The sequence below is a fragment of the Aythya fuligula genome, chromosome 4, assembly GCF_009819795.1.
Source record: "Aythya fuligula isolate bAytFul2 chromosome 4, bAytFul2.pri, whole genome shotgun sequence".
In the NCBI taxonomy this organism is placed as follows: Eukaryota; Metazoa; Chordata; class Aves; order Anseriformes; family Anatidae; genus Aythya; species Aythya fuligula.
Genome location: NC_045562.1, coordinates 18,128,437 through 18,156,247, shown reverse-complemented (window position 1 = coordinate 18,156,247; position 27,811 = coordinate 18,128,437). Strand labels below are relative to the sequence as shown.

At 39.8% G+C, this 27,811-nt stretch overlaps 2 protein-coding genes across 3 annotated transcripts; both read left to right on the top strand.

Moving 5' to 3' along the window:
- The first annotated feature begins 492 nt into the window (after positions 1–492).
- On the top strand, positions 493–7,509 carry FRG1 (FSHD region gene 1). Its single transcript, XM_032187164.1, has 9 exons — positions 493–571; positions 791–858; positions 2,453–2,575; positions 3,511–3,568; positions 3,757–3,871; positions 4,249–4,353; positions 4,971–5,062; positions 5,678–5,788; positions 6,649–7,509. Exons 1-9 carry the CDS (start codon positions 510–512, stop codon positions 6,683–6,685), a joined length of 771 nt encoding a protein of 256 aa, XP_032043055.1. The 5' UTR covers positions 493–509; the 3' UTR covers positions 6,686–7,509.
- A 4,923-nt stretch (positions 7,510–12,432) lies between these two features.
- ASAH1 (N-acylsphingosine amidohydrolase 1) lies at positions 12,433–27,509 on the top strand. Of its 2 annotated transcripts, none has more exons than XM_032186646.1 (14): positions 12,433–12,585; positions 17,216–17,262; positions 17,454–17,544; positions 18,600–18,686; positions 19,323–19,401; positions 20,265–20,339; positions 20,806–20,851; positions 22,326–22,470; positions 23,620–23,674; positions 23,887–23,968; positions 24,498–24,629; positions 24,845–24,968; positions 25,478–25,534; positions 26,683–27,509. In XM_032186646.1, the coding sequence occupies exons 1-14, from the start codon at positions 12,505–12,507 to the stop codon at positions 26,770–26,772; spliced, it is 1,191 nt and encodes a 396-aa protein (XP_032042537.1). In that variant the 5' UTR covers positions 12,433–12,504; the 3' UTR covers positions 26,773–27,509. The 2 variants fall into 2 exon arrangements, with proteins under 2 accessions (XP_032042537.1, XP_032042538.1); XM_032186647.1 differs by lacking the exon at positions 12,433–12,585 and adding an exon at positions 12,844–12,966.
- The last annotated feature ends 302 nt before the right edge of the window (positions 27,510–27,811 follow it).

The window sequence follows — 27,811 nt, the reverse complement described above, 5'->3', positions numbered from 1 at the left end:
ATAACTGCATGAACCTCATTTATTACTTGCAGGAGGAACTTACTTGTGGGAGCTTTGTAAGCATCGGCAGGTGATGAAATGAGAAGTCAGAGGGAAATAACACAATGTGAGCACCTGGGTATGCGTCCGTGAGATTTGACAGAGGTGGTGTCCTTCACTTGACCAGTTTAATCAGAAGCAAACAACATTTGGGGCACAAAACCCCTACTTTTGGTGTGAAGTGGAAACAATAGGCTGGGTGATAAAACGTAAATTAAAAACGACTGCTGCAATTTGGAGCCTGATTACACGTGTGTTCCTGAGGTCATTCCCAAAAGGAGAGCGAATAGTATCTGTTAAGAAGGTGGGGCTAAAGGTGTCTGTTTTGGTGTAAGAGAAAGCAGGCTGATTCTTTCACTTTCCCCCTCAGACTCAGCTTCCAACCGCCGAGCGGCGCCATGGCGGCGGCAGAGGGCTGAGCCCCGGGCGCATGCGCAGCCCGGCCCTGCCTGCCCTGCCCTGGGTCCGACATGGCGGAGTACTCCTGCGTCAAGTCCACCAAGCTGGTCCTCAAAGGGGCGAAGGAGAAGAGGTGAGGGGACGGCTCGTCCTGGCCCTCGGCTGCCGGCTCGGTGCCTCGCCACCGGCTTCGGCACGGGGTGGGGGGTGTCGCTGTAAAGGGGCTGCGGGTGGGTGAGGGTTTTGGGGTGCGCTGCCTCTCGCCCCCCGGTGCCCCGCTCCTCGGGGGCTGTGGCGGAGCGGGGGTCTGGGTGGGAGGCGTGTGCCCACCTCTGTGTCTCTCCTTTCGCAGCAAGAAGAAGCACAAGGAGAAGAAAAGGAAAAGGGAGGAGGATGCGGAAGAGCAGCTTGATATCGTCGGTGAGCGGCCCTGCAGGAGCTGTGTGGCAGTGGGGAAGCTGCAGGGGGTAGCACAAGTTGAAGAGGTGCTTGTAGGGCGCTTAAAGCAGGTTTCTAACTACTTGTCACAGCACACTGTTTATAAGTCATGCCTTCTTAGGTACCAGACGGAATTTCTGACACCAGTAGGATCAATTTTACACATATTTATCTTTTTAACACACTTATTTGTTTACATAACCTCAAGCTCCTTGTCTGCTTGTAACTCGTGTGTTTTTTTTTCCCAAGAGCATTTGGTTCAGGTAGAGAGACTTATATTTAGTGCTGTAACACTTTTGTTTATATTTGTATGTAAATAATGTATCTTGTGTTACTGTTACTTGAAAGTTCACTAGATGGGGTGCTTGTACTTCCTGCTCTTACTCTGCCAGCAGTTGCTTCTTGCCTGGGGTCTTTAGTTCACTCAAACCTTCAGCCCTCTAAAAAGGAAAAGTCTTGGTTGGTTTGTTTACTTGTTCTCAGTTTGTCGTGATTACTGTGATGAATTCACATTACAAACTTGCTATCAGTAATTGAAACTGAACATGACAAACATGAACCAGTATCCAAATATAATGGTATTTTTTCCTGATTTGTGGAAGAGGAGGATCAAAGTATGTATGGTCTTGAGTGATAACTTAGCTAAGTGCTGCATTCTGGAACTGCTATATGCTTGATTTATCACAGTTCACAAAAACAGATAAAGAAATAACCATAAAGCCCTGAAAGATGCAGATATATACCGTAACAGTGCATGTTATGGGATAAATGTCACTTTCTGTAATGTGTGCACAGGCATAATCCAAAGCCGTACAAGGGGAGTTATCCCTATTTTTCTGTTAAAACAAAATACCATATATGAGAAAATGGACTATTATATTTTACACCAAAGGAATGTCACAAAAAGACGTGCTGAAAGAGATTTTGGAAATTTCATATGCTGATCTCTAAGCCATGACATTGTAGGACAAGCCTATTTGCTCTGTATGTTGTATGAAGTTAGGGGAACATTATTTCTGCTCAGGACCAACTTGCTGAAAAAAGACGTCATTCTGATTAATTTTAAAATAATTATCTTAGGCAGAAAATATATCTAAGATTATACCAGGAGAAAATTTTGCTCTTTAAAAATACAGATGTCATAATTCCAATTTATACATGTGAGCCTTTAAGTTTGGATTCTGGGGAGCTAAAATATTTGACACTGATTGTCCAGAACATATGAAGTCTAAGGAATGCAGCTCATGAATTAATCCAGCAGCAAGATGAGAGGTTCTCCAGCACAACAGAAATCATTACACTAGTAATTGACTGTGACCACAAAACTGGAGGAAGCAGTTTGGGGTGGGAACGGGGGAAGGAATCTTTCTTGCAAGGTATATCTTCTGCTGGATGGATCAATGCATTCCATGGCCTAACAGCACTAAGAGGGGATGGAGCGCAGGAGCCTGCAATTAGAAGCCTGTTGCTATCTATAGAGTGCCAAATCTCAGAGTAGGTACTGGATTACTATCTCTTGAACCACTGTAATCAGAAGTTGTAATTACTCCATTAACTGTGATGTTTTGTATTTTAGGAAACTGGTGGGCTGTCAGTAATTTTGGTGAAATTACAGGAACTATAGCTATAGAAATGGATAAAGGAGCTTACATCCATGCCCTTGATAATGGTTTGTTTACACTTGGAGCACCGCATAAAGGTTTGTTTCAGGAAACTTGGAAAAAATAGTTTTAGTAATGAAAAGCATGAACGTAGCATCACTTTAAGGCAAAGTGTTTTACAGCTCAAGGCAGTTATTACATGTAATGCAATAAAGTTGGCTGTAGCGTGACCGAAACCTAATGACTACCAATCAGTTTCACTTACTTAGTTTTTTGCTGTGTTATATGTATAATAAATTGAACCGCATTGGAAAGGATCACCTGTTAAAGGCCATACAACTTACTGAATAAAAAGCAGTATAACTTTTATTAAATTCTATAAAATGCTTCTGGTGCCAATTGAAGAGTGAAACTCAAGGTAGATGAGCATCAAGGAGTATTGCTGTATCCTCATTGTGCTGTATTTGTATTGTTGCTGTGCAAGTGGGCTACTAAGGTGGTGGAGATAATTAGCTTGTCTCTGAATTTGAATCTCGGAACCATCAGTCAGAAAAGAACTGTTCCAAAACCCTGACAGTGTGCCTCATCTCCAGAGTGAGATAAAAACAACGATGACAGTATTATCTCACTTGGGTTTTGAGAGATGGAGAGTAGTAGCTTTTTGGGTAAGTTAGGTTACCACAGCTGAACCGTAGTATGTCTTGGTATGGAGAAAATAATTTTATAAGGAGATCACATTTTCTGTGTTGTTTTTTTGTTTTGGTTTGGTTTTTTTTTTTGACACAAGGATTGCATTTGCATTATTTAAAGCACACCAAATACATGAATGCAGATAAGCTCCTGCATTGCTTTTTATTTTAAGAGTGTGAATGTTCAAAAGGAATTTCTAAAGAAATGCAGTATTGTAGCTTTCCATAGTATTTAGCAGAAGCTGTTGCGTAATTTTCCAGCTTGTTTGAAACTGCAGTATTAACAATTTAAATACTGTGTGCATAATACTTAATGTCTAACTAATGAAAATTTTATTCCTAAGGTGATGAAGGCCCTAGTCCTCCTGAACAGTTTACAGCAGTGAAGTTGTCTGATACAAGGTAACTACTGTAACAAAATATTTCAAGTTTCAATATTTGTTTTTTGTTTGTTTCTGGTATGAACAAGTTTTAATTTTCTCTTGGAAAAAAATTGCATACCAAAAAAAATATGCTTGTGGTGTGTTGAATATTGTGAATGGCTTTCTCTCAAAACATTCTTAATTGTTTCACTTCATTTTCCCTTTGAGAATTGCTCTGAAGTCTGGTTATGGCAAATACCTCGGTATAAATTCAGATGGACTTGTTATTGGACGTTCAGATGCTATAGGATCAAGAGAGCAATGGGAACCTGTCTTTCAAGATGTAAGTTGCTTCAGACAACTCTCTTGAGATTCCCAACATGTAACTGTATTTTGACTTGCAGCCTATATTGACAGGCAATAAGATGTTTACTGTTGGTTGCCCTTTCACAGTCTCTTCCATATTGTAAATTCTAGTGTTCTTTTTTCCCTCCTACAATGTATTTACTGTATTTCTTCTTAAGTTTTTAAAGTACCTAAAGTTACTGCAGTTTAACATACAAATTAAGAACAAAGGAGTCCACTAGCTAGCTGTTGAAGTGTCTATATGTCAAAGAACAGGACACATTTACAGAGCTTTCTGAGGAATGAAGTAAATGTTATGAATCAATGTTTATATACACACTCCTTATTCTAATCATGTGATACTGTTTTCTGCAGAAGAAGATGGCATTGCTAGCAGCAAACAGCCGTTTTATTAGATGTAATGAAGAGGGAGATATAGAAGCCAAAAGCAAAACAGCAGGGGAAGAAGAAATGATAAAGGTAATCTGTCTTCTACAGTTAAGTATCTGTATGGTACAGTTACTCTGTGGTTACAATTACAAGATACTTTCCTGTTTACTGTATTTGTTTCACTAAAGAAATGGTGGGTAAGACCTTCTGTGTGATACTGCGGATAGTTCTCAACAGCTTATCTCTCAACAAGAGAGACGAAATCTGACAGAACCAGGGACAAAAAAAGGTTAGCCAGAATGATGCAGGTGTGGAGGCTGCTTATGTAAGAGGATGTGGAAGGACCATCTTGTCTTTCATGTCCAACAGAAGGCATGCCTCTCCAAACAGGGAAGCATGTACTAGTCAGAGCAGTAATGCTGTGGAGTCAGTTTCTCTAAAAGGTGTTTTAGCCCTGCTTACTCTATAAACTGTAATGGTGCTTCTTTGAGATGAAAGCAGCTGTGCCTTAGAGTAGTATTAAGGACTATGTTTAATCCTTTTTCATATTTCAGGCAGCTTTTGCTGTTACTGCTATTTTCTCTGGTTGTGAATTAACTATTTTCAAAGGTGCTAACAGAATGACAGTCACAGATTTTAAGTTATGCAGGATATATTATCTTCTTTAACGTGCAACTTCTGTTTTTTTTTTTCTTCTCGATGACTAGATTCGAACTTGTGCTGAAAGAGAAACTAAGAAGAAGGATGACATCCCACAAGAAGATAAAGGAAATGTTAAACAGTGTGAAATCAATTATGTGTATGTAATTGAGAGCCTTTTAACAGATTTAAATACCTTTTTTCCTCTTTTCTTTAGGGTTTTATTTGGAAGGGCTAAACTCCCATGCAGTTCTTTGTTTACTTTCTCTTCCACCTTATCAGGATGAGGACACAAAATAGGCTGAGAAGGCTTACGGGTCAAAATCAAGACAGGGAGCTTGCTTGTCAGTTACTGTTGCAGTTAAAACAGACTCAACTTGTAGAAAATTAACTTATTGACTAATAAAATAGACATAAGTAGTGAGAAACATGGACCAAAAAACTAAAATGCCTGTCTTTCCCCTTATTCAGCTTCACTCCAGAGTCCTCTATCCCCCTTCACTCCTGACTTGTCATGCTAGTAGTAGAAGGAGCTGAAGTTCTTCAGAACTTGTAACCACACTGTTAATTATGTATGGTGTTGTTCCTACTTAACGCCAAAAATGCCTGAGTGTGTTTCACCTAGGGAAGTCTTATAGCACTACTTGATAGTATGATGGTTTATTGGATTTTATTAGGCCAGTTGCACAACAGGAGTTAAGTTGCTTATCCGTTGTTTTTACTGAAACATAAAATTTTAAAGAAATTAACTTCTTACACTTTTTCCCTTTTATAGAAAGAAATTCCAAAGTTTTCAAGACAAAAAGCTCAAAATAAGCAAAGAAGATACAAAAGCCCTCAGAAAAGCCAGGAAAGAAGGCACTTTCCACGAAACACTGCTCGACAGGTACTCCATTAAGAAATAATGCACTGATTTAAAAGCTATTGGGAGATGGAATTGCAATGAATTTGGAGTACAAAAGATGGCTAGATTTCAGGGAATAGGTGTGGGTGTTGCACATTTTTTCCTTGGTTGGTGTTCTGCCTCTTCTGTTTTTTTATTATTCTGAGTTCTCACTTCCTTGGCTGAACTTCCCAGGTTGGGATTTAAGCAGAAGTGAATTCTTTTGGACATCTATAAAGAAGTTTGCTCAGTTTGTGGAGTACAGCGGAAGTGAGGGATAAATCTTTTAAAAAAATTTTTTTCATGTTTTCAGCACCTTCAGTACCAGAACATTTTGGAAAGGAGACAGCTGCATTTTAAAGAGAAATAGCATTTCTTAATTAGTCTTCACATTACCTAGTGGGAATAAATCTTTCCCTGTAAGCTGAGAATACAGAAACTGTCTTGAACTTTTAAAATATCTTATATGGTATAAATATTTGTTGTGTTAATTCAGTGGGTGAAATGCAGAAGACGATTTATGATACTGTATTATTGTGATGTGAAAACACACCATGGCGATGTGTCATGACTGAGTGTCAGTTTCAACTGTCACTCAGGTTGAATTCCCTCCCTGAGTGATCTGACAAAACACAGGTCCTGATTAGAAAGGAAAGACAATGTTAACTTTACACATTGTTATAGCTGTAGCTCCTTTAAATAAAAAAAAGTAACAGAGTATTGTTAGGCTTTTATGTGTGCTTTGAAGTAAAGTTTGAGAGTACTGCTTTGTGTCTGTTTAAGACTTTGAGGCAGCTAAAGCATTCAGATGTAATCGCCTTTGGTTTTAGTCTAAGTCTTGTTTCCTTACTCTTTCCACACAGGCGAGCAAAAGTGAAAGCGGACAGATACTGCAAGTGACAACCAGCTGGGCTGTTTTCCTCTGCGTCTTTGATTATATGGTCAAATTGAAAACACAAGTAAAGTGTTTTATAATTATTTTTTACGAAACGCATTTTGCTGATGTTTTTATTTTATTATTTTTAAAGGACTGCCTGAGAACTATAATTAGGCATTGAACTAGTGTCACCTTCTAGTAATGAATAGCAAGATAGTTATTTAGTTGAAGACAAATTATTCTACCAGTGAATCTTCCGAGGTTGATGAAATGAACCTGAACTTACAGTGATTAAAGGGCAGATTAGAATGGTGATAAAGCTCAAAAGGAAAATATTGTTAGCACATTGAACTATCAAGAAATGCATAACTGTCCTCAACAAACAAGAGGAAACAATTGCAAATGGATGTCTTAGAATACATCATATCAGAAACTGAGTAGGACGTCTGTGGAGCCTTCTTGTGCAGTATCAGGTAGGGGCCAGAATATTCAGTCTCTTTTTAAACAGTGTTCAAAACAGACCCACTGTCTGATGGAGAAATGATGTAATCCATATGGTGGAAGTGTGAACAAGTCACAAGAACCCCATTACAAATGGAAATGCGGGTATCTCATAAGAAAAGGGAATGACTGGCTTGTGTTAGCAGGCTGCGCATTTTACAAGATGGGAAGACTCATTTCAATCAAACTGGCTGGTTTCTTGAGAGTATGGACTTCAATTTAAAAAAAAAAAATTTAAGGTCATAGTGTAATACATGTTCCTAGTATCTTGTATAAAATATGGTTTTCCATGTCTGTTCTGATTCCCAAGTTTTTCAATAAAAACATCTCCATAGGAACTACCTCAGATCACTTACTCTCTCCATTTCTGTAATCTGCTTCATAAAGATGACTTGGTAATAATATTGAGGATTTTTATGATGATAATTTGAGTTATCTCCATAAAACCTCTCCTAGCTGTCAGTTTGAACTGCAGTAGTACAAAGCCATAAGCTAGTGCAAGATAATGATGTCTGCAAAAAGCACGAGAACAGGATAATAAAGTCTAGGCAGTAGTGGCAATTTAAATGGGTCTTATTTTGATCTTAAGTAAAAGAATGGAGAGTTCAGGTGCATTGTAATTATCTAAACTGATTTGAATTTTCAAGATTAAAACAATAGCTGGTAGGGGAAGATTAGCCAAGGGATAAATAAGGAGATAACCCATACAGATATATGAAACCAAAAGGAGAAAAAAATCCATGGGCTGGGCAAATTCATATGCAATGCAGTGATCCTTCAATGTGTGTTTCTAGAAAAGCAAATGAAAATTTAGACCTTTCTCTGAGGACTCTCTTAAATTTTCCATAACCAGCTCTATCCGGTCTGAGTAAAGAGATTTGCCACAGGGCTTTCTCCTCTAAGTCATTGGAATTTATTCAATTTATACCTCCCATTCATGTGATGCCTATTTTTTTTCTAAGAATAGGCATATTCAGTAGTTCCTTGTATGAATGTCTATTTTGGAATTAAGTGCCTTTTCTTCCCAATTTAGCTTGAGAAATGAAAAATGTCCCCCCCCCCAGTTTGTGCAACTGGGATAATTGTGCAGTGATAGGTATCCTTTATCTATTTTATTTCAGGCCATACTATTAACAAAAATGTAGTGATCGGATGATCACACAGTGATCAAACACTACCTTTTTAGCAGTATCGAGTTCAATGATTCATTTTAAAGTGTTAACAGATTCTAATTTTAGTTTTAGTACAAAAATTGGAGCTTAATCTTTAATCATAAGATACAAGGTAATAGCATAAGCATACCGTAACAGGAATGGCTGGAAATTATCTTTATTTCTTATTGGTTTCTATTAACTGCATGTTCTTTCAAAGCAAGCAATCACTAAGAATACTGAAGTGTTTTGTAGTGAGACTCAGCAGTAGAAGGTTTGCATAAAGAAACTAATTAGCACCACTGACCTTTGATTCTAATTTTGCAGGTATCCTCAGAATTTTATTAAAATTCTCTCATGCATCAATAACCAAGGTATAAAAAATCTTAAATGCAAACACTGAATTTGCAGGGAGAAGGCTGGAAGCTAGAAATAAATGACTACTGACAAATGCTCCTGGCCAGAGTCCAAGGAATTTTTGGGTGAAAATGCATCGTAGCTGTGGGTTGTGCTTTCACTGAAAAAAATGTAATTAGTTTTCCCTAGCGCTCCTCATTTGGTCCAGGGATTAGGGCTCTTTAAGCAGTTGTGGTTGTAGGTCCTATATCCCTGTGTGGCAATGTAAATAACCCGATGTACAGCTGTTGCAATATCTTGGACCTGGAAGTGGCCTATTGCCAAAACTGTTCCCCAAAACACTGGGAAGGAGGTAGCACCACGAGGAGCAGGCTCTGTGCCAAAGTAATTGTTTATTGGGCTGTTAGGTAAGCACATAATACAAAAAATAAAGTGGCTGTGACAGACTTTTTTAGTTGGCCTTCACCATGTATTTTGACTTCGAATAACCTCAGGTCTTAACTGTGAAGCTCATGGCAGTTTTCACTGATCAACAATCACTATGGTTCTGAAATGCATCTGAAATGAATGCTGATGGGTGAAGTAGGCTGATGTTACAGCATCTGTTCTTCCTTTCAGAAATACATACTTTAAATAAAATTTTGTCTGGCAGAACTCCAAAAATGATTATTCAGATGCAGCTTGAAGCAGACATCTGATATACTGGTGGAAAGGGTGCTGAAAGGACTATTCAGAATCTCAAGAAGAGCCTTGGAATTATCCATGGAAGGGAGTTTTCCATGTCATATTTACCAATGTAAATATGAATATACAAGGTGCAGGCACTGTAAGTAGCTGTAAGTGATAGTAAAGGAAAAATGGAACTGAGGCATGTTTGTTTTAGAGCTAGGAAGATGTGAAGTGAAAAGAAATCTTAGAATAAATAAAATGAAACTTTCCCCAAATACAAGAAGGAACACTGGATTTAGCAATGGACTGGCAATGCTGGGGTGGAAAGAGTATTGTCACAGAAACAGGGTTGCCCTCCCTGTTGGGACTAAGGATACATTGGGTACTTGCTGAAAAATGAAAGAAAGGCTTGAAAGGCTTAAGATAGTGGAGAAGCAGAGATCGGGAGGATTCACTGAAATGCTGGTGAAATCAAAGGTATAACAAAATGGTGAATATCAGTCTGTCTTAAACTCTTGCTGTAAGCAGTGTGTTGGTGTATTTTTGTGTTGGAGGCATTCATGGATTGTTCTTGGTAATGCTGTCTTCTGGCAGAGGTCTCCTGGCAGCAGCGTTAGCAGAAAGCTTCAACTGAAACACAAAGGAAAGAAGTAATTTGTGCAGTCTGTACTTCTAAAGAAAGGAATATATCTGCTAAGTAGATACAGGATAGACGAATAAAAGAATGTAGAAGGGTGGACGTGAAGTACTACTAACAGCGTCACTAAGTGTGCACTACCTGACAGCTGGTGTTACCAGCTGTCAGGTAGTACAGTTAATGAGTAAATCACGCATCTCAAACTACTTTCTTCTGACTTAAATTGATGAAAACTAATGGAAGAAACCTATCCAACAAAATGGAGGACCTGATGTAACCTGGATCCTGGAGACCAGGTGTTCTGATAGGAACCCGGCAGAATAGCTGTAGTCAGAAAAACACAGGCATTCATGTATGTTAACTGTTCCTTAAACTCTGAACTTCTTCAGTGAAAGAACTAAATCAAAAGTACAAAGAGAATTCAAAAAAGTAAGTCATGCATGTGTAATGTGACCATGACGTATTTTTTCTTCAGAATTTGTAATTTCCCAAAGTTCTGACTGCTTTTCTGCAGTTAAAAATGCCCAAAAGATAAATTTCCTAATGCATCTAAACTGTGCTCCAGAAATTAAATTTAAGCAAAAGATGCTGCGTGTTTAGAAAATAGCAGGTCTGTTTTAATCTGGTTATTTATCACCACAGACCATAACATATTCACGTACCTGCAAGTAAATATAAAATTGTCTTACAGGTATTTGTTTTCAACCAAAAAAAAAAGTCTGGGGCCTATATATACTGCTTCATTTTCTATTTGTGGAAGACACTGTCAAAAAAATCTCAAGTTTATTGCGTTACTCTGTAATTTTCCTTCTTTCTTAAATCCTTTGATTGGTTCTATACCTTCTTCCTTGAGCATATAATGCTTTTCTGCTTGACACCTAAAGTTTTGTGCAATTCTAAGCTTAAGTTTTGAGCTGATTTCTTCCTACACACTGTTGCACACCCTCCATTTGCCCAATGCTTTCACACCTTATAATGCATTTATTTTATCCTTTCCTGTTTCTGCAATGCTGTGCAACCTTCCAATTAACTATCTGCTAGGGACTTTATTTTTTTTGCCACTCTGTTTCATATAAGAATTAATTGCATAGCCAATTAAATCACGATATTAAAGAATGTATTGCTTGTTTGTGCATAGAAAGATACAATGTATAGAACCTGATTAGGGCACTAGATAAGGCACGAGATGTAAACTAAAACACAGAGGTTCTAGAGGGTTTTTAATATTTATGCAGGACTTCCAGTGTCTGTTGCTAACATTTAGATTATACACTCACCTGTTCACAGTAATATAATACTTTTCATAGTAAACTGTTTGTAGTATGCGTCTTACTCTGATGCTGACTTGTACTTCATATTAGAACAAATACAACATTTATTTATAGTAGCAAATAACTAATAGGCAATGTGTAGAGGGATGGATCTAATACTCTGATTCTCATTGTAGTAGAAGGGCTCCCTGCTGCAGGTGTATTTTTCCTGCATCCCTAAGCAGGCAAGGCAGAAGAAACTTCTTTCTCCTGCAGAAGGCGACTGCCTTGCATCTCCCATTACCATAAAAACTGCCTGCTTGAAAATCTCCCAAGCACAGAGAGCAATTAAACATCACAGTCTATACAAAGTGAAAACTGGTGCCACAGGTTTGGTCTTAGCGTTGCCTGAGAGACACAACTTTATTTCAGGTTTTCTTGAGCAGAACTGCTGGAGAAGTTTTCCTCGGATTACGTTTTCCCAGCAGCTTCCCTTTGCCACAGCTGCTGGCAGGTCTGTGGTGCAGCTGGCCACTTCTGCAGCTCTTGTGCCTGGAACCCCAGGTGTTGTTTTAGGGCATGTTTTATTTTTTAACACATTTTTTTTTAAAAAATTCGTTAAACGCATTGCGGGGTTTTTCCATTGTTGGTTTGCAAGATTCTTCCTTGCCTGCTTTTCAGCTAGTGCAGCAAGTGAAGCTCTATGGTACTGGATTTACTGTGTTTCTGAGAAATTTCCAGGTAATAAACTTCCACCACTGCTGGAATGCGAACAGGTCAGGGCAGCTAAGGCAAGGGAAGGTGGTAATGCTGTCATTACTTGAAAATGAGAGTGGAGCCTGTCGGGGAAGCACCTCATTTCCCATGGAAAGCTTTGAAAAGGGAGTGGATGGGGAATTAACACCAGAAACAAGGTGTGTGGGTTTGTGGTTTTTTTTAAACTCATGACTGAAAGTCAAGCCTCTGCTTTACCAAAACGAAAATAAAAGGGCGGTGGTGGGAAGGAGGGGGGGGGGGGGGTTTCCAGGGCTCGGCACAGCCGGGGCAGGGGCCCGAAACCCACCGCTGAGGCACGGGGGGGCTCAGCCCCGCTCCGGGCCGCGCCTGGCGCCGTACCGGGGCTGCCACCGCCCCCTCACGGCCGGGCCGGGCCGGGCGGGCGGGGCGGGCGGTTGTCATGTGGGGCGCCGCACATGACCGGCGCTCCCAGCCCAGCCGGGAAGGGGAAGGGAAGCGAAGGGAGGAGAAGCCAAGGGAGGAGGAGGAGGAGGAGGAGGATGGCGGCGGGCTGGGGCCGGGCGCTGCTGCCGCCCGCTGCGCTGCTCGTCCTGGCGCCGCTCGTCCTAGCGCCGGACCCGGTGAGTCCTAGAGCACGGCGCGGCCCGGCGGAGGCCCGGCGGGGCTGCTGAGGGGACAGGGACGGGCACGGGGCGGCGGCGCCTTCGTTTTCCTTCGTTTTCCTTCGTTGTTACAGGTGTTGGGTGGCTGTGGTGGCAGGCAGCGCTCTGGCGGAGGTGGTCGCTTGCTTTGGTGTTTATCGGGCTTAATTTACGCGCTCGCCACCCGCCTTGTTGTTGCTGCGGCGTATTTCCTGTAAATAAGTCGAACAAACGCCGCGGTGCTACGCCCAAATGTCGTTTTTCAAAAGGAAAATTAAGGGCTTGCTACAAATACATACGCTTTTGAACCTACTTAGTGCGCTTGCTGTCGTTTCATCCCAGAGGAGAAGTTTAGAGCAGGTGGGTTTGGGTTCCCAGTTTTATTACTACTTTTTTTTTTTTTTTTACTACCCGAAGTATTTCACCTTCAGAGGCAACGCCAGGTTTGTGTGCATGGGGCTGGCTTCCCCGTCCTCAGTGCATGAGCAGAGCCCTTCTTGCTTCCTGCTGGTTTTTACTCCCGAAGCACGCCTTCACCTCCTCAGCTCCCAAATCTCCTCCTCTTCCTCGAGGGGAAGGTGGCAGCTACCAGCACATTCCTGTATCCCATCGCACTCAGCAAATCCTCACGCTTACACAGCAGCCACGGGGTGTCCAGGCTGCAAGTGGTGCTGCTGGGCAGCCAGACCTCAGGCTCGGGTGTTTGATTTGTGCCACAGCTGCTGGCCTGTCACGGTCACCAAGGGATGATCAACGCTCCCTGGTCCTCCATGCAGCTGCTCAGGTTCTTGTCTTTTTGTTAACAAAGAACACGCCACCCAAATGCTGTGAATTACACCATGAATTACATCGCACTTCTACAGACTTTCACTCCCTTTAGCTTCGGTTAGGTCTCTGCAGCCATACTGATTGTTTTTTTTTCTGTCCAAAACGTGATTTAAATTGGCTTGGATCCCATGTCTTCAGTGCTGCCGGAGGACTTTGAACTTCCATGTGCGAAAAGGTGAACATCACCTGGAGTGCTGCAGCACGGCAGGATGTCGGCACTGTCCTGCCAGGGGAAAGGAGCAGAGATGAAAATGTTCTAGACCACAGGGTTCAAGGACCAAAAGATGCTGAATAGAACAGCGCATTTTGTCTGACAGAGACTGAATGTCGTGTCCTTTAACTACAGGACAGTATTTCACAGCATGAAGAGTGTTTTATGACTATTTTAAAATAAGAAGATAAGAAGCACTGAATATTAAGGGAGGAGACGAGATGACCGTCTATGTCAAAAACGTTTTTGAGGTCAATAAAGAAAGTCTTAGCGAGGGCATTGTTTAAACAGGACAAGCTACATTCAACCTATTTATATTAATGAAGTCAGGCAAGGTTTTAATAACTCAGCAGTTATAAACCATGCATTAATTGTCTTTACTACAGTGAATAATAACTGTTATTAGGTAGTTTTGTTGTTGTTGTTGTTTTTCCAAGCAGCAATTCACTGTGTTAGTTTCTTAGCTGTTTGGTTTCTGCTCCGCTCTACTTTGTTCATAGAATAGGCCATAACAAAACTATTTTGTATTATTTCCTTTTTTTTTTTTAATTATTATTTCCATCCTTCCCCATGCCACATTGTCTTTCTCCCCCACTGCCAGCTTTTTCTTTTAGCGTTTTGGTCTTTTGCTGCTAAGCATCCATTTTTGTATCATTATGTGCATACAAATTCTAAAGTCAGCTGTACATCAGATAACGAAAATACACAATCTACTAGCGAAAGGTGACTTTGTTAATAATAAAAATAGGGACAGACATCATTTAATCACCTTTCGAGAATAATTGTATTCCTCACAGTAAGGTTCAATGTTTGAAAAGCGATTTCAGAGTGACCTCCTTGTGCTAGGGAGCTTCTGCTGGCTGTTCCTGGGAGACCACCTGCAGCTTGTAAAGTCTGAAACTAAAGGTGATCCCCTCCTTGGTGCTAGGAGGCTCTGTGTGTTTCTCCTGGGCAGTGTTTGTTGTTGCTCTTCCAGTGTCAAGCCTCTGCAGAGGGGAGGATCTCGCTGACGCAGCACGAACCTCACAGCTGCTTATTCCGTCCTGGTGATAGAAAGTGCCTGGTGGTTTTTCTGGTAAAGAGTCCCTCAAGCAACAAATAGTTGTTAGGTTTTAGCTAGGTTAATAGCTAGCTAGTTAGGTTTGTGCTGGAACTTAGAAATCTAGTGTAGCAGCAGGAGCGTTTGATCTTTACAAAGACCCAGGAAAACTGCACCAGCTCACGAATGTTTGGCTGTGACATCAGCCTCTCGAGGCAGGAAGCTCAGTTACACTGAAGTGTTTTTAAAAAATTGACTTTCTCTTTTTTAACCTTGTTAAAGAGAAAAAAAATCACAAAAAGAAACCAATTTTCTGTCCATTGGCAGAAAATTATTTAAATATATATATATATTTTTTTTTGGATTTGTTTTGAGATCCTTTTAGATTGCTGTTTGTCTGCCAGCATATAATAGTTTATGTAAAAAAATTGTTAATAGTCTTAGCTTTCATCAGATGTCTTAAGCAACACTTGCAGGTTTGGGAGATGTAGAAGGGGTATTGTTTATTTAGCTTGCTCTATACATAGGCAGGTGAGAAGTCAAAAATTACTGAGATACAAGGAGGGGATATTTTCTCTGTTCTCTATATCTCTCTTTTAACTCTTCCTTTGTTCCTTTCCTCACCTCTTTTGTGGCTTAGGTTGCAGAGGACTGCAGAGGACAAAAATAGCATCATATACAAGATTAAAATCTCAGGGGAGATAGGAATGAGATAACAATTAGTACCTGGAACAGCACTCTGAAATCAGTTTGCCTGGCCACCACTGTTTGCTCTGTGTTGTCAGCACAGACTGTGCTGACAGATAACTGAACTTGTATGGTGGAAAGATCCTAGCAGTATTTAGTACAAACTCCTTGACAGAGAAAACTGTCAGTAACCTTTCCAGGAAGCAGGATTTCCAAGCTGAAGTTCATTAAATACGTGACAATCTCAACCTAAACGTGTTCATGTTCAATTCATCCCTTACACGAGCGTGTGTTCCTGTTAACCTGGCACCAGTCCTGTTCCCAGGAGTTGTAGCCTGTCCTCCCCGTTGAAGAGAGCCTACCTGCTGGGTGTGAAAGGGACCCTTTGGGATTATTTTTGGTTGTAGCCGTTATCTGTCAGGAAGCAGATTTTGACAGCAGATTTCTCCAGAAGGTCCAAATTTGTGCAATCATTGCAGGATGTATATGGGACAGTTTTTTCTAACTTATTTTAGTATTGACGGATGGAAAATTTCCCAAGACAGTTGCTTTAATACTGTCATATGCTTGTCTTTGCATGAAGCCTCTGACTTTTGTTGCCTAATTAGTCACCTGATATCTTCTCCCACCCTCCTTGTTTTGAAACTTCCTCGTTTTGAAAATTAAATGGGTTCTTGGGGCTGACTTTTGTTCCAGCAATGCCGAGGCTGTAACTGCACCGCACTGAGGGCTAGGAAGGGCATAGCTGCTAGCCATATGTGTGGGAAAGCCAGCCTTCACCTTGCACTTTCTCCCAGCCCCTGGAACCCACACAAAAAGAAAATGCTGTGATAATGCAATGATGTGACTTTAAAATTTGCATTTCCCATTGTAACAAATTGTGCCAGTGCTTAAAGTTGGTGGCACTGTGTCAGCTGGTGCGTTTTGTAGATCATGGCATTGAGAACAGGCCGTGTGATTAGCCCTAACGTGGCCATTAGGGAGCTTATTGAACGCAGATGCACAGCTGCTGGAGATCCTGCCTGTTTTTATTGTGGAACATGTTACAAGGACTCGTTACTAATCTAATTGCCACATTAAAATTGGAAATCAGCAAGGAAGTGGGGGAAGGATCTCTATGTGTTTGTATTTATCTTTTGTCTCCCAAACATTTGTGCTTTGGCAGCCTGTGCCTGAACTTGTAGCAAATGGCATCTAAGTAAGTTTCCCTCCTCCTGGGAAGAGGGAAGGCATGCTGAGCTCCCAGGAGCTCACCGATGTGCTTAAGAAGCTCGGGGGGCAAATGCGGCCTGTGCTCAGCTGGTTTGAAGCCCAAATGCAACTAACAGGCATTTGTTTGTATTGCAGCGGGTAAGACATGCCTTAATAATGCTGGCGTGTATATCCATGTAGGTGAAGCTTAATACTGAATATATTTATGAATGGCATTATAAAGTGAAACTAATTCAGTACAGAGAACAAATAGGCCCATACCAAGACTCAAGATGCCTGAGTTTTTCTGAAGAAAATGCTTTTCAAGTGCTCTTATGGTCATGTGGTTGAGTCACATTGCATAAAAATGGGTTTGTACATTTGTTGTAAACTTGGGTTTGTCTTGGGCTACATTGGACTGGTGACCTGAAGCTCAGTCAGGTAGCATATGGAAGTTGCAGTTCGCCCACTGCCTCTTTTATTCTCCTCTCCTCCTTTTCCAAAGTCCCAAGACTTTCACTTCTTTTATTATTGAGTCATTATAGATCAAATCAATTGTTTCGTCTTAAAGGTCCAAATCAAAACTAAGCCTTCTAGAACAATAAAATATTGTAACAAAGAAGCTAAGCAGTAATCTTTTACTGTCTTCACAGTATGGAGAAGAATGCAAGACTAAAACATACCCTCCGTCAGGACCAACGTAAGTAATCTGTTTGGACCTGTCTAACTAATTGCAGAAAAGCAGAGATTTGCAAGTGTCAGCAATTCAAGTTTTGTTGAGACTTGTTCGCATTACAGATACAGAAAATACCAGTTACAAGTGAAAAGCACTTGTTTTGTCAAATGTATTTTCAAACTTCCTATAAATCTGCGCTGTCACTTTTCTTTTAGGTTCAAAGGAAATGTACCCACATATATCATAAATCTTGATTTGCCTCCCAGCAAAAGATGGGATGAGTTGATGCGTGACAAAAAGACAGAGGTATGAAAGCAGAGCTTACCGTTCAGCATAGCTTCTATGACTGGCATGTGTCCTTTTATTATTGAAAAGGTTGTAAGAAATACTGTGCTGAAATACTGTTCTATTATTTTTATTCTAGTTTAGGATAGAATATTTCTATTTTATTTTTAAAATGGTTCTAGAATATGGTAATTGCTTGACTGAACTTTCTTCTGTTCAACACTTGAACAAGGGGCACTAATGGTTGGGGCACAGAAAAATGAAAATGGTGCGACATAAAGCAGACTTTAATTTATAAAAGGTCTTTAGTCATGAAGTAATACAGCACCAGGCGAGGAGTGTATCAAAGCAACAGCCTCAGTAAGCAGAAGCGAAACTGAGACAGAATCCTTTCTCTGTGCATCCACACTTCTCTGAAAACGTGGGGTGAGATGATGAAATGGTGGAGGGAAATGAAGAATGTCTCACCCTTTTTAGGGGGTGTTAGTTGCAGATCTGGGGTTTTTACAGGGTAAATAACCTTTAAAATACTTGAGGCTTTTTCAGGCTATAGCTGTTCTCCTGAAGGTTGCTGAAAATGCAATTCAGTAATACTAAATTTCACTAAAAAGGCTAGGGCTATATTGCTATTGACGGTTTTGCTATGTGTTGTATTGCTGTTGACTTTGACCTTTCAACTCAGAAAGTTAGACAAATTCTACTTACGATTTTTATTTTAAAAGTCTTCAATAAAGAAGACTTTTTTGTTTTCAATTTGTACAAGTGGGTTTTGAAAGCTTAAGGTTGCATCTTAAATGCTGAAAGGTTTTACCATACATTTTGGAGTTAGATCCCATAGTGTGGTGATTAGTCATTGTGGCCATTCTCATTTTGCAAACAAAGCTTTTTCTACTGTACTTTCCTAATGAAGTTATCTAGTCTTTTTTTTTTTGATTTAAAAATATAAATGCTTAAGCAAAGAGCTCATAAATATATATGTTTTTTAACAAGATGTTAAAGTATGTGAGTTTTGTTAGTATTCTAGCAATTGTTATGCTCAAGATCTTCTATTCAATAAAAGCCTTTGTTCTTTTTAGTTGAAGACTGTAGTCCAGAATATAAAAGATATAGCAAATACCTTCTTTCCTAGTGGCAAAATTGTTGACATAGTGGATCACAAAATAGTAAGTACTTTCAGCTTAATTATTATGACTGTGTGCTCTGACTACCGGAATTAAAATGCTACTAATTTTTGGCAATAAAGACCTTTATATGTAATAATTTTTCCTCTTGGATTATTCAGAACAAAAATGTTATTTTGAAGAGTTAAATTACTCTGAAGCCATCAATCCTAAAATGCTTATCTCCACCTCTTTTAATTTTTCCAAGAACTTTTCAAGTTTGAATTAGTCATACTGGGCATATACGCTATTTTGACATAAAGCTACCATATACAGGTAGTCATGCCAATGTTAGAGATTCCCTTAAATACTGACAACCTCAGGCTCAGTTTCAGTCAAACTCTTTTGTTGAGTCCTGTTTAATGCTGTTATTGCTGTCCTGCTAATGCTGTCTATTGCTGCTAACAACAATTACATATTGTGCTAATCTCCGTTGCTCACTTGTCAATATTTTGGTAAATAGTATTTTCTTTCCATAAGTATGTACTTTTCTTCCAAGTGCTCTACAAACATCCTCAAGTTCTACAGACTGCAGAAGAATTAAATAGTTATTTTTATAGTGCTAAGAATGGGGAGAGGTTTGTTTCAAATAACCAAATAGCCTTTGCTTACACAAACATACAAATTTTTTCCTTTCAGTCACACCTAACCGAAACACTTCCGTATCCTTTCAATGAAGAGCTCCAAGGGATTGCAAATTCATCTGGAGTTCCTTTGGGTAATAGTCTTCAATGTTTTGTTAACATAATGGAAAACTAGGAATCTAGACTCATTTAAAACTAGTATATTTAACAATCTGCTATATAGTTGTATTCAAGCTGTGACTTTAACAAATAAATTATTAATTAAGTAGAATGAAGCAATAAATTCCATCCCATGCTAAGTGAAAACAGTATTTTAGAAGGGAATGGCAATGAATCACATAACCCTTTCATCAGGCTGGGCCTTCTCCGTGTAACTTCTCACCCCTGAGCTTTGGGAACTGGAGGGAGTTCTGGCTTCTGTGCACCTGGAATCTGGGGGATTCTTTGGTTCTCTTTGGTTTCCTGTTCAGCTGCATCTGCTGTTGATGTACCAAGGCGAGGCTCGCTTTCATGCTGTGCTTTCTCTCCTTTGAGATCCTTATCACATGTTCCTGCCTGTCTTCTGCACCCCCTGCAGAAGAAATGTAATCCCAGGCAAGAAGCAGACACTGAATTCTTCCAGAATATAGACAGAGAAGGTTCACAGTCCTGCTCCCACTGCTTCTTTGTATATGAGCCAAACGCCCATTTCTTGCAAGGGAGAACTTGTGCATATAGCAGCTTATTTCTTTAAAGTGAATTTTACAGCTTGTTTTGAAGTTTCCAGAGTAGGAAGTAGCAGTGACTGTCAGCTTTCTGTATGGGAAGGCAGAAGGCCAAGAGATTTTCATCCTTCTGTTGGCCTGTCAGGAAGCTGAATTGGTCATTTTAAATATCAAATGTGATTAAATAAATTCTTAAGAGAAATAGGATAGAATGCTGAACTTTGCAGTATTTTTTTTTCTATTTTATTTTTTTTTAGCAAAAGATTCAAATTATTCTTTTTCTTCTTTTCTAGGGGAAATTGTTATTTTTAACATCTTTTATGAAATTTTTACCGTGTGTACCTCAATAGTGGCAGAAGATAAAACAGGTAATGTATCCCAGAATGGTGCTTTTGGTTTTGTTCTATGGCAGGAAGGAGTGAAAATAAGAGATGGTTTCATTTTCTAAATCAGTTCTGCAGCCCTTGTCTGCATCTGTTCCTATTTAGGAAACTTCTGAAGGATTCTCAGAAGGCTTAACAAAAGTCTCACTTTTAGAGAAAGCTGGAGGTATTATTGTTGGATTAACAATTTGGAACGTATATAAGGCTTAGATAGTGATTTTAAAAGTTGGTTGATTTCAGTTATTAGGTTATTATTTTAGTTATTAGGTAAAACATTACTCTGGGTAAAACAGGAAAAAACAACCATTGTTCTGTGCTTAAAAAAAGGAAAACTATGCAGTGGTATTTTCCCTGCTGATGTGTGTTTTCTCTTTTTTCTAAACCGATATTTGTCTTCTTCTTTAGGAAAGTTTGTATGTATATATTTACTTATTTTTTCATTTTACTGAAGGGAAGCTTTATCATGCCAGAAACTTGGATTTTGGACTCTTCCTTGGGTAAGTACATAAACTTGTATCTTTTGGGTTTAAAAAAGAAACAGAGATTAGAAAGTCAGCCGAGCAGATTTCTACATGCCTTCCTTGAGCATAATTGAATGTTGTTAGGAACAGTGACAAGCAAGTCTGCATTACATGTTGTGGAAGAAAGGCTAAAATGAACAAAAGGATTGTTCTGTGATCACATGTCAAGCTGCTTTGCAGTTGTAAGGAATGACTTTGCAAAAACAATTGTTTGTTGTTACTGAGTGCTTTCTCAGCTCCAGTTAAATCCATCTCAAATATCTCTAGCAAAGAACAGTCTGTGTAACCTTATTTCAGAGGCACGGTGTATCTTGTTCGTGAAGTGATGGGACAGAAGCATCAATTTTAGGGTGTGCAGTGAAATGGGGGTTGGTTTAGGGTGGGTTTGTTTGTTTGCTGTTTCCAAATTATCCCCACAGTTGCTGTGCTCTGCTTCACTGGCATTTTCTATCATCATTTCTGCTCAGAAGTCGGTGATTTATATTCCATGGATCTGGTTTTATCACTTATTGACATACAAACCTTGATGACCAGCACTGGATTCTCTTTTAGTTCTCATTTCATACTTCATAATTGAGTATTTCATTATGTTTTCCAAGTATATTCATATTCCCATGCATGCTTTTATTATATTACAGTATATTTTGTAATGTCACTTACTCAGATGACTGTTAATGTTCAGGTGGAATTTACAAGTTCATTAAACTTCTCAGCTGCCTGTCAAATAGTCAGATACCGTCAACTGTGATTGCACCTATCCCTTAATAGGCTTGTGTGCAACTACTCCCATGTGCCAGAAGGACTGGGAATGTGCTCCCTGAAAATTAAGGCAACTTTGCAAAGCTGTTCCCAGAACTTGGATTATTTCCAGAGAATGTAATTGTCTATTAAGTATTCCTTAGTACCTCCTCACATACAGATTGCTCTGGCTTACCTTACAAGCTGTCATTGGGTCTTCCCATCACGTAGAACAAATCCAATTGCACAAATTTGTTTTCTGCCTTTGAAATGAAAGAGTTTGAGGGAACTGGTTCATTCTGCTGCAGCGCAAATAACGTATGCTTTCAGAATAAAACAGGTTCAGTGTCATAATCAGTATTGTAGTGGCTTCCCCCTGGCAGTAGGAATAGAATTAAATTATCATTGAGAAGTTACCATCATCATTACCTTAAAACAAACCAGCTATACTGATGGTGCTGTTTAATACAGAGTAGTGTTTGTGCTGTTGGTCTCATTAAAACTTGGTTCTCTTCATTGACTGCCCACGCATTTAGACTTTCTGGTTGTCCCTTGCTCATGCTGCTCAGGTAACCACTGAGCAATACTGTCTATTGGTATGAGTAAGATCAGAGCACAGACATCACACACAAGAAACCCGTGGTTTGTAATTACAAGCTTTAAAAGCTACTGGGGGAGGGAAAAATTCAAATTTTTGTGCCATCTTCCACAGGTGGGACGTTAAAAACAATTCCTGGACTCTGACTCGGGAACTGAAGCCTACAGTGGTAAACTTGGACTTCCAGAGAAACAACAAAACAGTATTTAGGTCTACAAATTTTGCAGGATATATTGGCATGGTGTCCGGAGTCAAACCAGTAAGTATGGTGGGGGAGGCTGTCAGTTTGTTAATAATGCTGCAAGCTTCCCTTTAAGATGTAAATCTCCTACTTTAATCCTATGTACTGGGATATTTTGATTAATGAGCTCTTAATTGCTTTAGTACACAGTATAGATATTTGAAGAAAGATGAAAGGAAACAGTGCTGCATTGTTCCATCTAAAAGAATTTGGGCTAAATGGAATGCATTTGGACAATCCCTAAACATATGTTGAATTCTGAACATACAAATGAGTGACTATAAAGCGCTGAAGCGGTTGTTGTTTCTCACTAGCAAATGGAAGGACAGTGCTGTGATCCCAGAGGTGAAACCACATACTTGTGCTGTTTCAGTTCTCTAATTCTTCTTGGAAAATGCAATGCTGTTTTCTTCTTCTTTTCTTAAATCTGGGTTTTATCTAGACCTTAAAAACCAGCAGCAGAGAACTTGAGCAGGGTCTTTGGCTTACCGCAGCTCTTCCTTTCTACGTCCTCTGCCATTATCCTCTATTACAGTTGGCTCTTTTCGTAGTAGAGCATTGGCATTGCATCAATTTATTCTTGTCTTCTGATCTCAGTAAACTGACAAGCTTCTATTCTGAAAATGTTTCAATATGGCTGAATTCGACTTTCCTCTGAAAGAAACACTATCGGGAGAGGTCTGGGATGTGAGTCTGAATTGTGTGTTGCAAGTAGTGCACGACGAATTATGTGCAGCTGCATGCCCGTATGAACAGCACCAACATGGCAGGGTTTACGTAGCATAGGCCCTTAAAATTCTGCCTTCAAACTAGAACAGTACTTGGAGCTCTGAGAAGAAAGTACAGCAAGGGGAGGTGGTGATTCAGTCATACAACATGGAAAAAGAGAAAAACGGCCAGAGGCTCGACTTGATTAGCAGTCCAGCAAACTACATGTACATGCTATGCTAGGTCAGGAAATGACAAATGATCATTTCTGCTTCCTCAAGCAGATACTAATGAGGTTCTTCTCCACATAGGGTTGGTCTTGCAGCTCTTTACTCAGTGGGGAATAGTCTAACGGACAAGAAGCTCAATTGGCATGTAAATTGCAACACTGCCTTTTGTCTGTTACTGATACTGATGGGTTAGTGACAGATGGAGGCTGATTTGTTTAATGCTTTTCAGGATTTGTTCACTCTGACAATGAACGAGCGTTTCAGTCTGGATGGTGGCTATGTTGGTGAGTAACGCTAAGCTGGTGAGTAATTCTTCCATTGTTTCAGTACAAGTCCTCCAGACCTCAGACATTGCAGTTACCTTTAACAGTCACACAAATAATGATAAGATTCCAGACGGGTAGGATAAAACACGATTCATTTTAAAGGCTGGGGAAGTTAGAATAGCACAAGTGAACCTTTTGAAAAATATATTGTAACCAGTGCTATTTTTCAGGTATCTTTGAGTGGTTTCTTGGGAGAAGAGATGGTATGTGGATGGGCTTTCTTACCAGAGCAGTATTAGAGAACGCTACAAGGTATTGCTTTTTTCCACATAAACGTTTTACTGCTTTACCCTGTTTTGCTCCTGACTGGCATGAATACTGTAGCTACCTGCTTAGTATCTAATGATATTGATACCTTCCTAGAAGCCTGCACATTAAATAGTTCTGGTTTTGCTGGTACTCTGGTGGTGGGGAAGACTTGTAAAACTGTTTTCTCAGACTTTTTCCCTAATGAAGCTACTGGTGTCTGAATGCGTAACAGCATTCTGCATCAAAACACATCCACCATAAAGCTCACGTGTAGTAAATGATTTAGTTAGAGTGTAACACTGCTGTAGCACATCTTCATTTTTAATGTAGAGAACAGACAAAGGACACCTCTCAGCAACTATGAACTCAGTGCAGAGGCTTTACTTAAATGCGTTCCTTCACTGTGATACAATCTCTCACGCAGTACATGAAAGGGGAAGAAAGGTGTACCCAAACTTTTCCTGTCTGTGAACTTTCTTCAGTACTTGAACCATTTATAGCCTTTAATAGTCCAACACCACTTTATTTGCAGCTACCAGGATGCAAAAGACAAACTGGCAAAAACAAGACTGCTGGCTCCTGCTTACTTTATACTGGGTGGAAAAAATTCTGGAGAAGGCTGTGTGATAACTCGTTCCAGGACAGCTGCTCTGGATATTTGGGAGTAAGTATGCTTGACCTAATACCTGACTCCTCGTTCCAGAAGAGGACAGATTCCACCAGTAATTGTCACAGGTTTTTGTCTTGATTTTTGTTGCGTAAGAACTCAGTCCTTTAGCATCACTGAAATATATCTGTAGTGAGCCAAAAAATCTTCCAGTTTTGTATTTTGAATGTATAGTAACAGAAGCAAAACACAAACGTATACTTCTTTTCCAGCCTTGATATAAAGAAGGGCACGTGGTATGTGTTAGAAACAAACTATGATCGCTGGAAGCCTCCACTGATCTTGGATAATCGTAGAACACCTGCAATGAAGTGCTTGAACCAGACAACACAAGAGGTAAACATCCTCCAAATACCTAACCTTGCTATTGTGAAACTCTTATTATACTGATCTGATATCTAGGGCATTTGGAAGCACAGCTGTAATGACAGAAGTGGCTAATGGCTTTGTGACAATTGGTCTACACTTCTGGATAATACAGTACCAGGTGGCTCTTCACATGTTTGGTTTTTAGTTGCAGGCTCTCTCTTACTGTAGGTGGATTTCCTACAAGCGTTTTCTGCTGCTGCATATGCAAGGAGATAATATTACTCAAAGTATCTCCTCGTTTAAGTGTTTCCTCACTTCACTAGTTTGCTACCTGACAGTGTGTTTTGACTTTCCCACTGCCACTCAATTTTCCCCTGCAGTACTGAAAGCTAGTCCGCACAAGTCTTTGCAGTATTTCTGTATTCTTAAAGGTTTATCTTACCAAGTAAGCAGTCACAAACGGTACAGTTCACAGCATTTACAGCGTTAGGTAACAGGTTAATAGCCATTAACATCACTGTATTACTTTCTTTCAGAACATCTCCTTGCCAACTATTTATGATGTTCTCTCTACAAAGCCTGTCCTCAATAAGGTAATGCTTCTATTTTTGCAGAAAGGTTAGAGCAGGGGGGGTGAAAGGGGCAACAGACCAGGAAGTACTGCATTTCTAAGGAGGAGGTCACAGTGATACATTCAGTTTTTACCACACTGACAGGTTGTGGGAGGGCTAAATTTGTACTGTAAATGAAGTTTAAGGTATTAAAAGTGAAGCTAGAATTTAAATGTTAAAAATAAAGCCGGTCTACCTTCTAAAAGCCTTTAATGGCCTCCCACAAGACTTCCACTTGATAATTTCCTTTCAAAATAAGCTTGCTGAAGGTTTGCTCATCCTGAGCCCAATAAAACTAGATTGTAAGGAGAACAGAGTAGCTCTACTGGAAAGACAGAGCAAAAAGCAAAAGGGAGAAGGGGCATGGAGTTGTACAGGAAGGTTTCCTGCATGTGTGTGATTCAGGTGCATTGTCCTTCACTGCATGAGAAGGGAAATAGGAGAATACAACCTTTTAAATTCAATTCTGCTGCTTCTTCCCCCTAGTATATATTCACAGTGCTCAGTGGTGGATTTTGAGAGGGTGAATAGGTTGCTAGGTGAAAATACGCAGGTACAAACAAAAAATCCAAGTTACTTTTGAAAGAACTGTTTTCCAGAGGCCCTACAGCTTTAAAGCCCTGCATAGCCTGGCCCACTTCTTTATAGCTGGCCCTGGTTTGAGGTAGCGTTTGCAATGCAGACATCTAAAGAATCCTTCCAGTCTGAATTAATCTATGATATGCCTTCAGATTCAACATGGAACAAGTTAACATACCTAATCACTTAAGCATACTACAGGCACGTTCTTCTTACAACAGAAGATATTTTAGTTTGAACTTAAGGTTTTAGTGCTTTTTTGTTGTTGTTCTTGTGTATATTTTTTTAAAGACTAAGGTGGTGAGGAGGTGGTGGTTGGGTTTTTTTTGAACAAGAAGTTACTATATTCAGTGGAGGCAGCATTCTTGGCTGCGAACAAGCTACTTACATGTTGTTGACTTGGTGAACAGATCTCGAGATTAGACTTACGCAATTAGTTAAATAAGATAAGCGCACATTTTATTTGAACTGTTCAGCTAGTACCTTTGTTTTTTGTTTTAAGTAATTCCTCTAATGAGGCGCTTTTTTCCTTCTTCCCACCTGTTTGTTAGCTGACGGTGTGCACGACACTGATGGAGGTGTATAATGGTCATACAGAGACTTACCTGCGGGAATGCCCAGATCCCTGCAGTCCTTGGTAGTCCTGTACCTTTCCTGTGTTGGAAGCTGCTTGTCTGAAATGGAAGCCCTCCAAGGAAAAAAATACTCCTGGAAAAAAAGATTCCTCAGCCTAACCCCTTTCTTCAGCAATCTAATAGCTCTATAGAAACATCAATGAGCTTCTAACAGTGGAAGACCCTATCATCTTGCATTGGACCTTCTTGCTTTCTGCTCAGCAGGTCTGCTGGCAAGAAACATACAAAAATGTATATCTGTTTTGATTTCAGCTGTTTCTGCAAAAGGAGTTCAGCAGTTAGCTCTAGATCTCTTCAGTCTTGACAATAGTCTGGTTGGGGGGTTGTTTGGTTTTGTTTGTGTTTTTTGTTTTGTTTGTTTGTTTTAATTGAAGTACTTCTAAAGCACAAATGAGTTAAAATGGCACCTGCCAAGCTTGAAAAGAATTGTGTATTAAAAGGACATCTGTGATGATATTATGTTATTCTTTCCTAAGCACTCAGGATGAACAGATACTGTTCTGGTCTAGTGTGATGGTATGTCTAAAATGCCCTGTTACAACTTCTTGACAGGTTATTTTATATCTATTCACAGAAGCAAGCACTTGCAGAAATATCTAAAACTAGATCTGAGCCTAAAACGTCTGTTCACTGATTTGTAGATCTCTAGCTGAAGTTCTTTCTTGGCCTGTTAACAGATATATATTTTTAATACAGATTTCTGTTGTTTAAGAAAAAAATAAATACTAATACAACACATACTCTGAAGAACTTCTTTCTTAGACCACAGTACACATGCATCAATTTCATACCTCATTGGAAGTCGTCGGGTATATTACATGTCACAGGTCCTTCAGAAACAGGGAGAAGTGCAGGCACCTTCATGTCCTAGGAAGCAGACAGTGTAGAAGGCAATACTTTTATCTATGTCAGTAGATCATTTCTGGGCCTAGTTATAAAACACAATGCCAACTCTTGTTTTATAATACACAAAGAGGAAACACTGGAGAGTAAGCATAGGGGCCTGTACACATGTTGGTTCATGGGTAGCGCTTTAACCACCCTA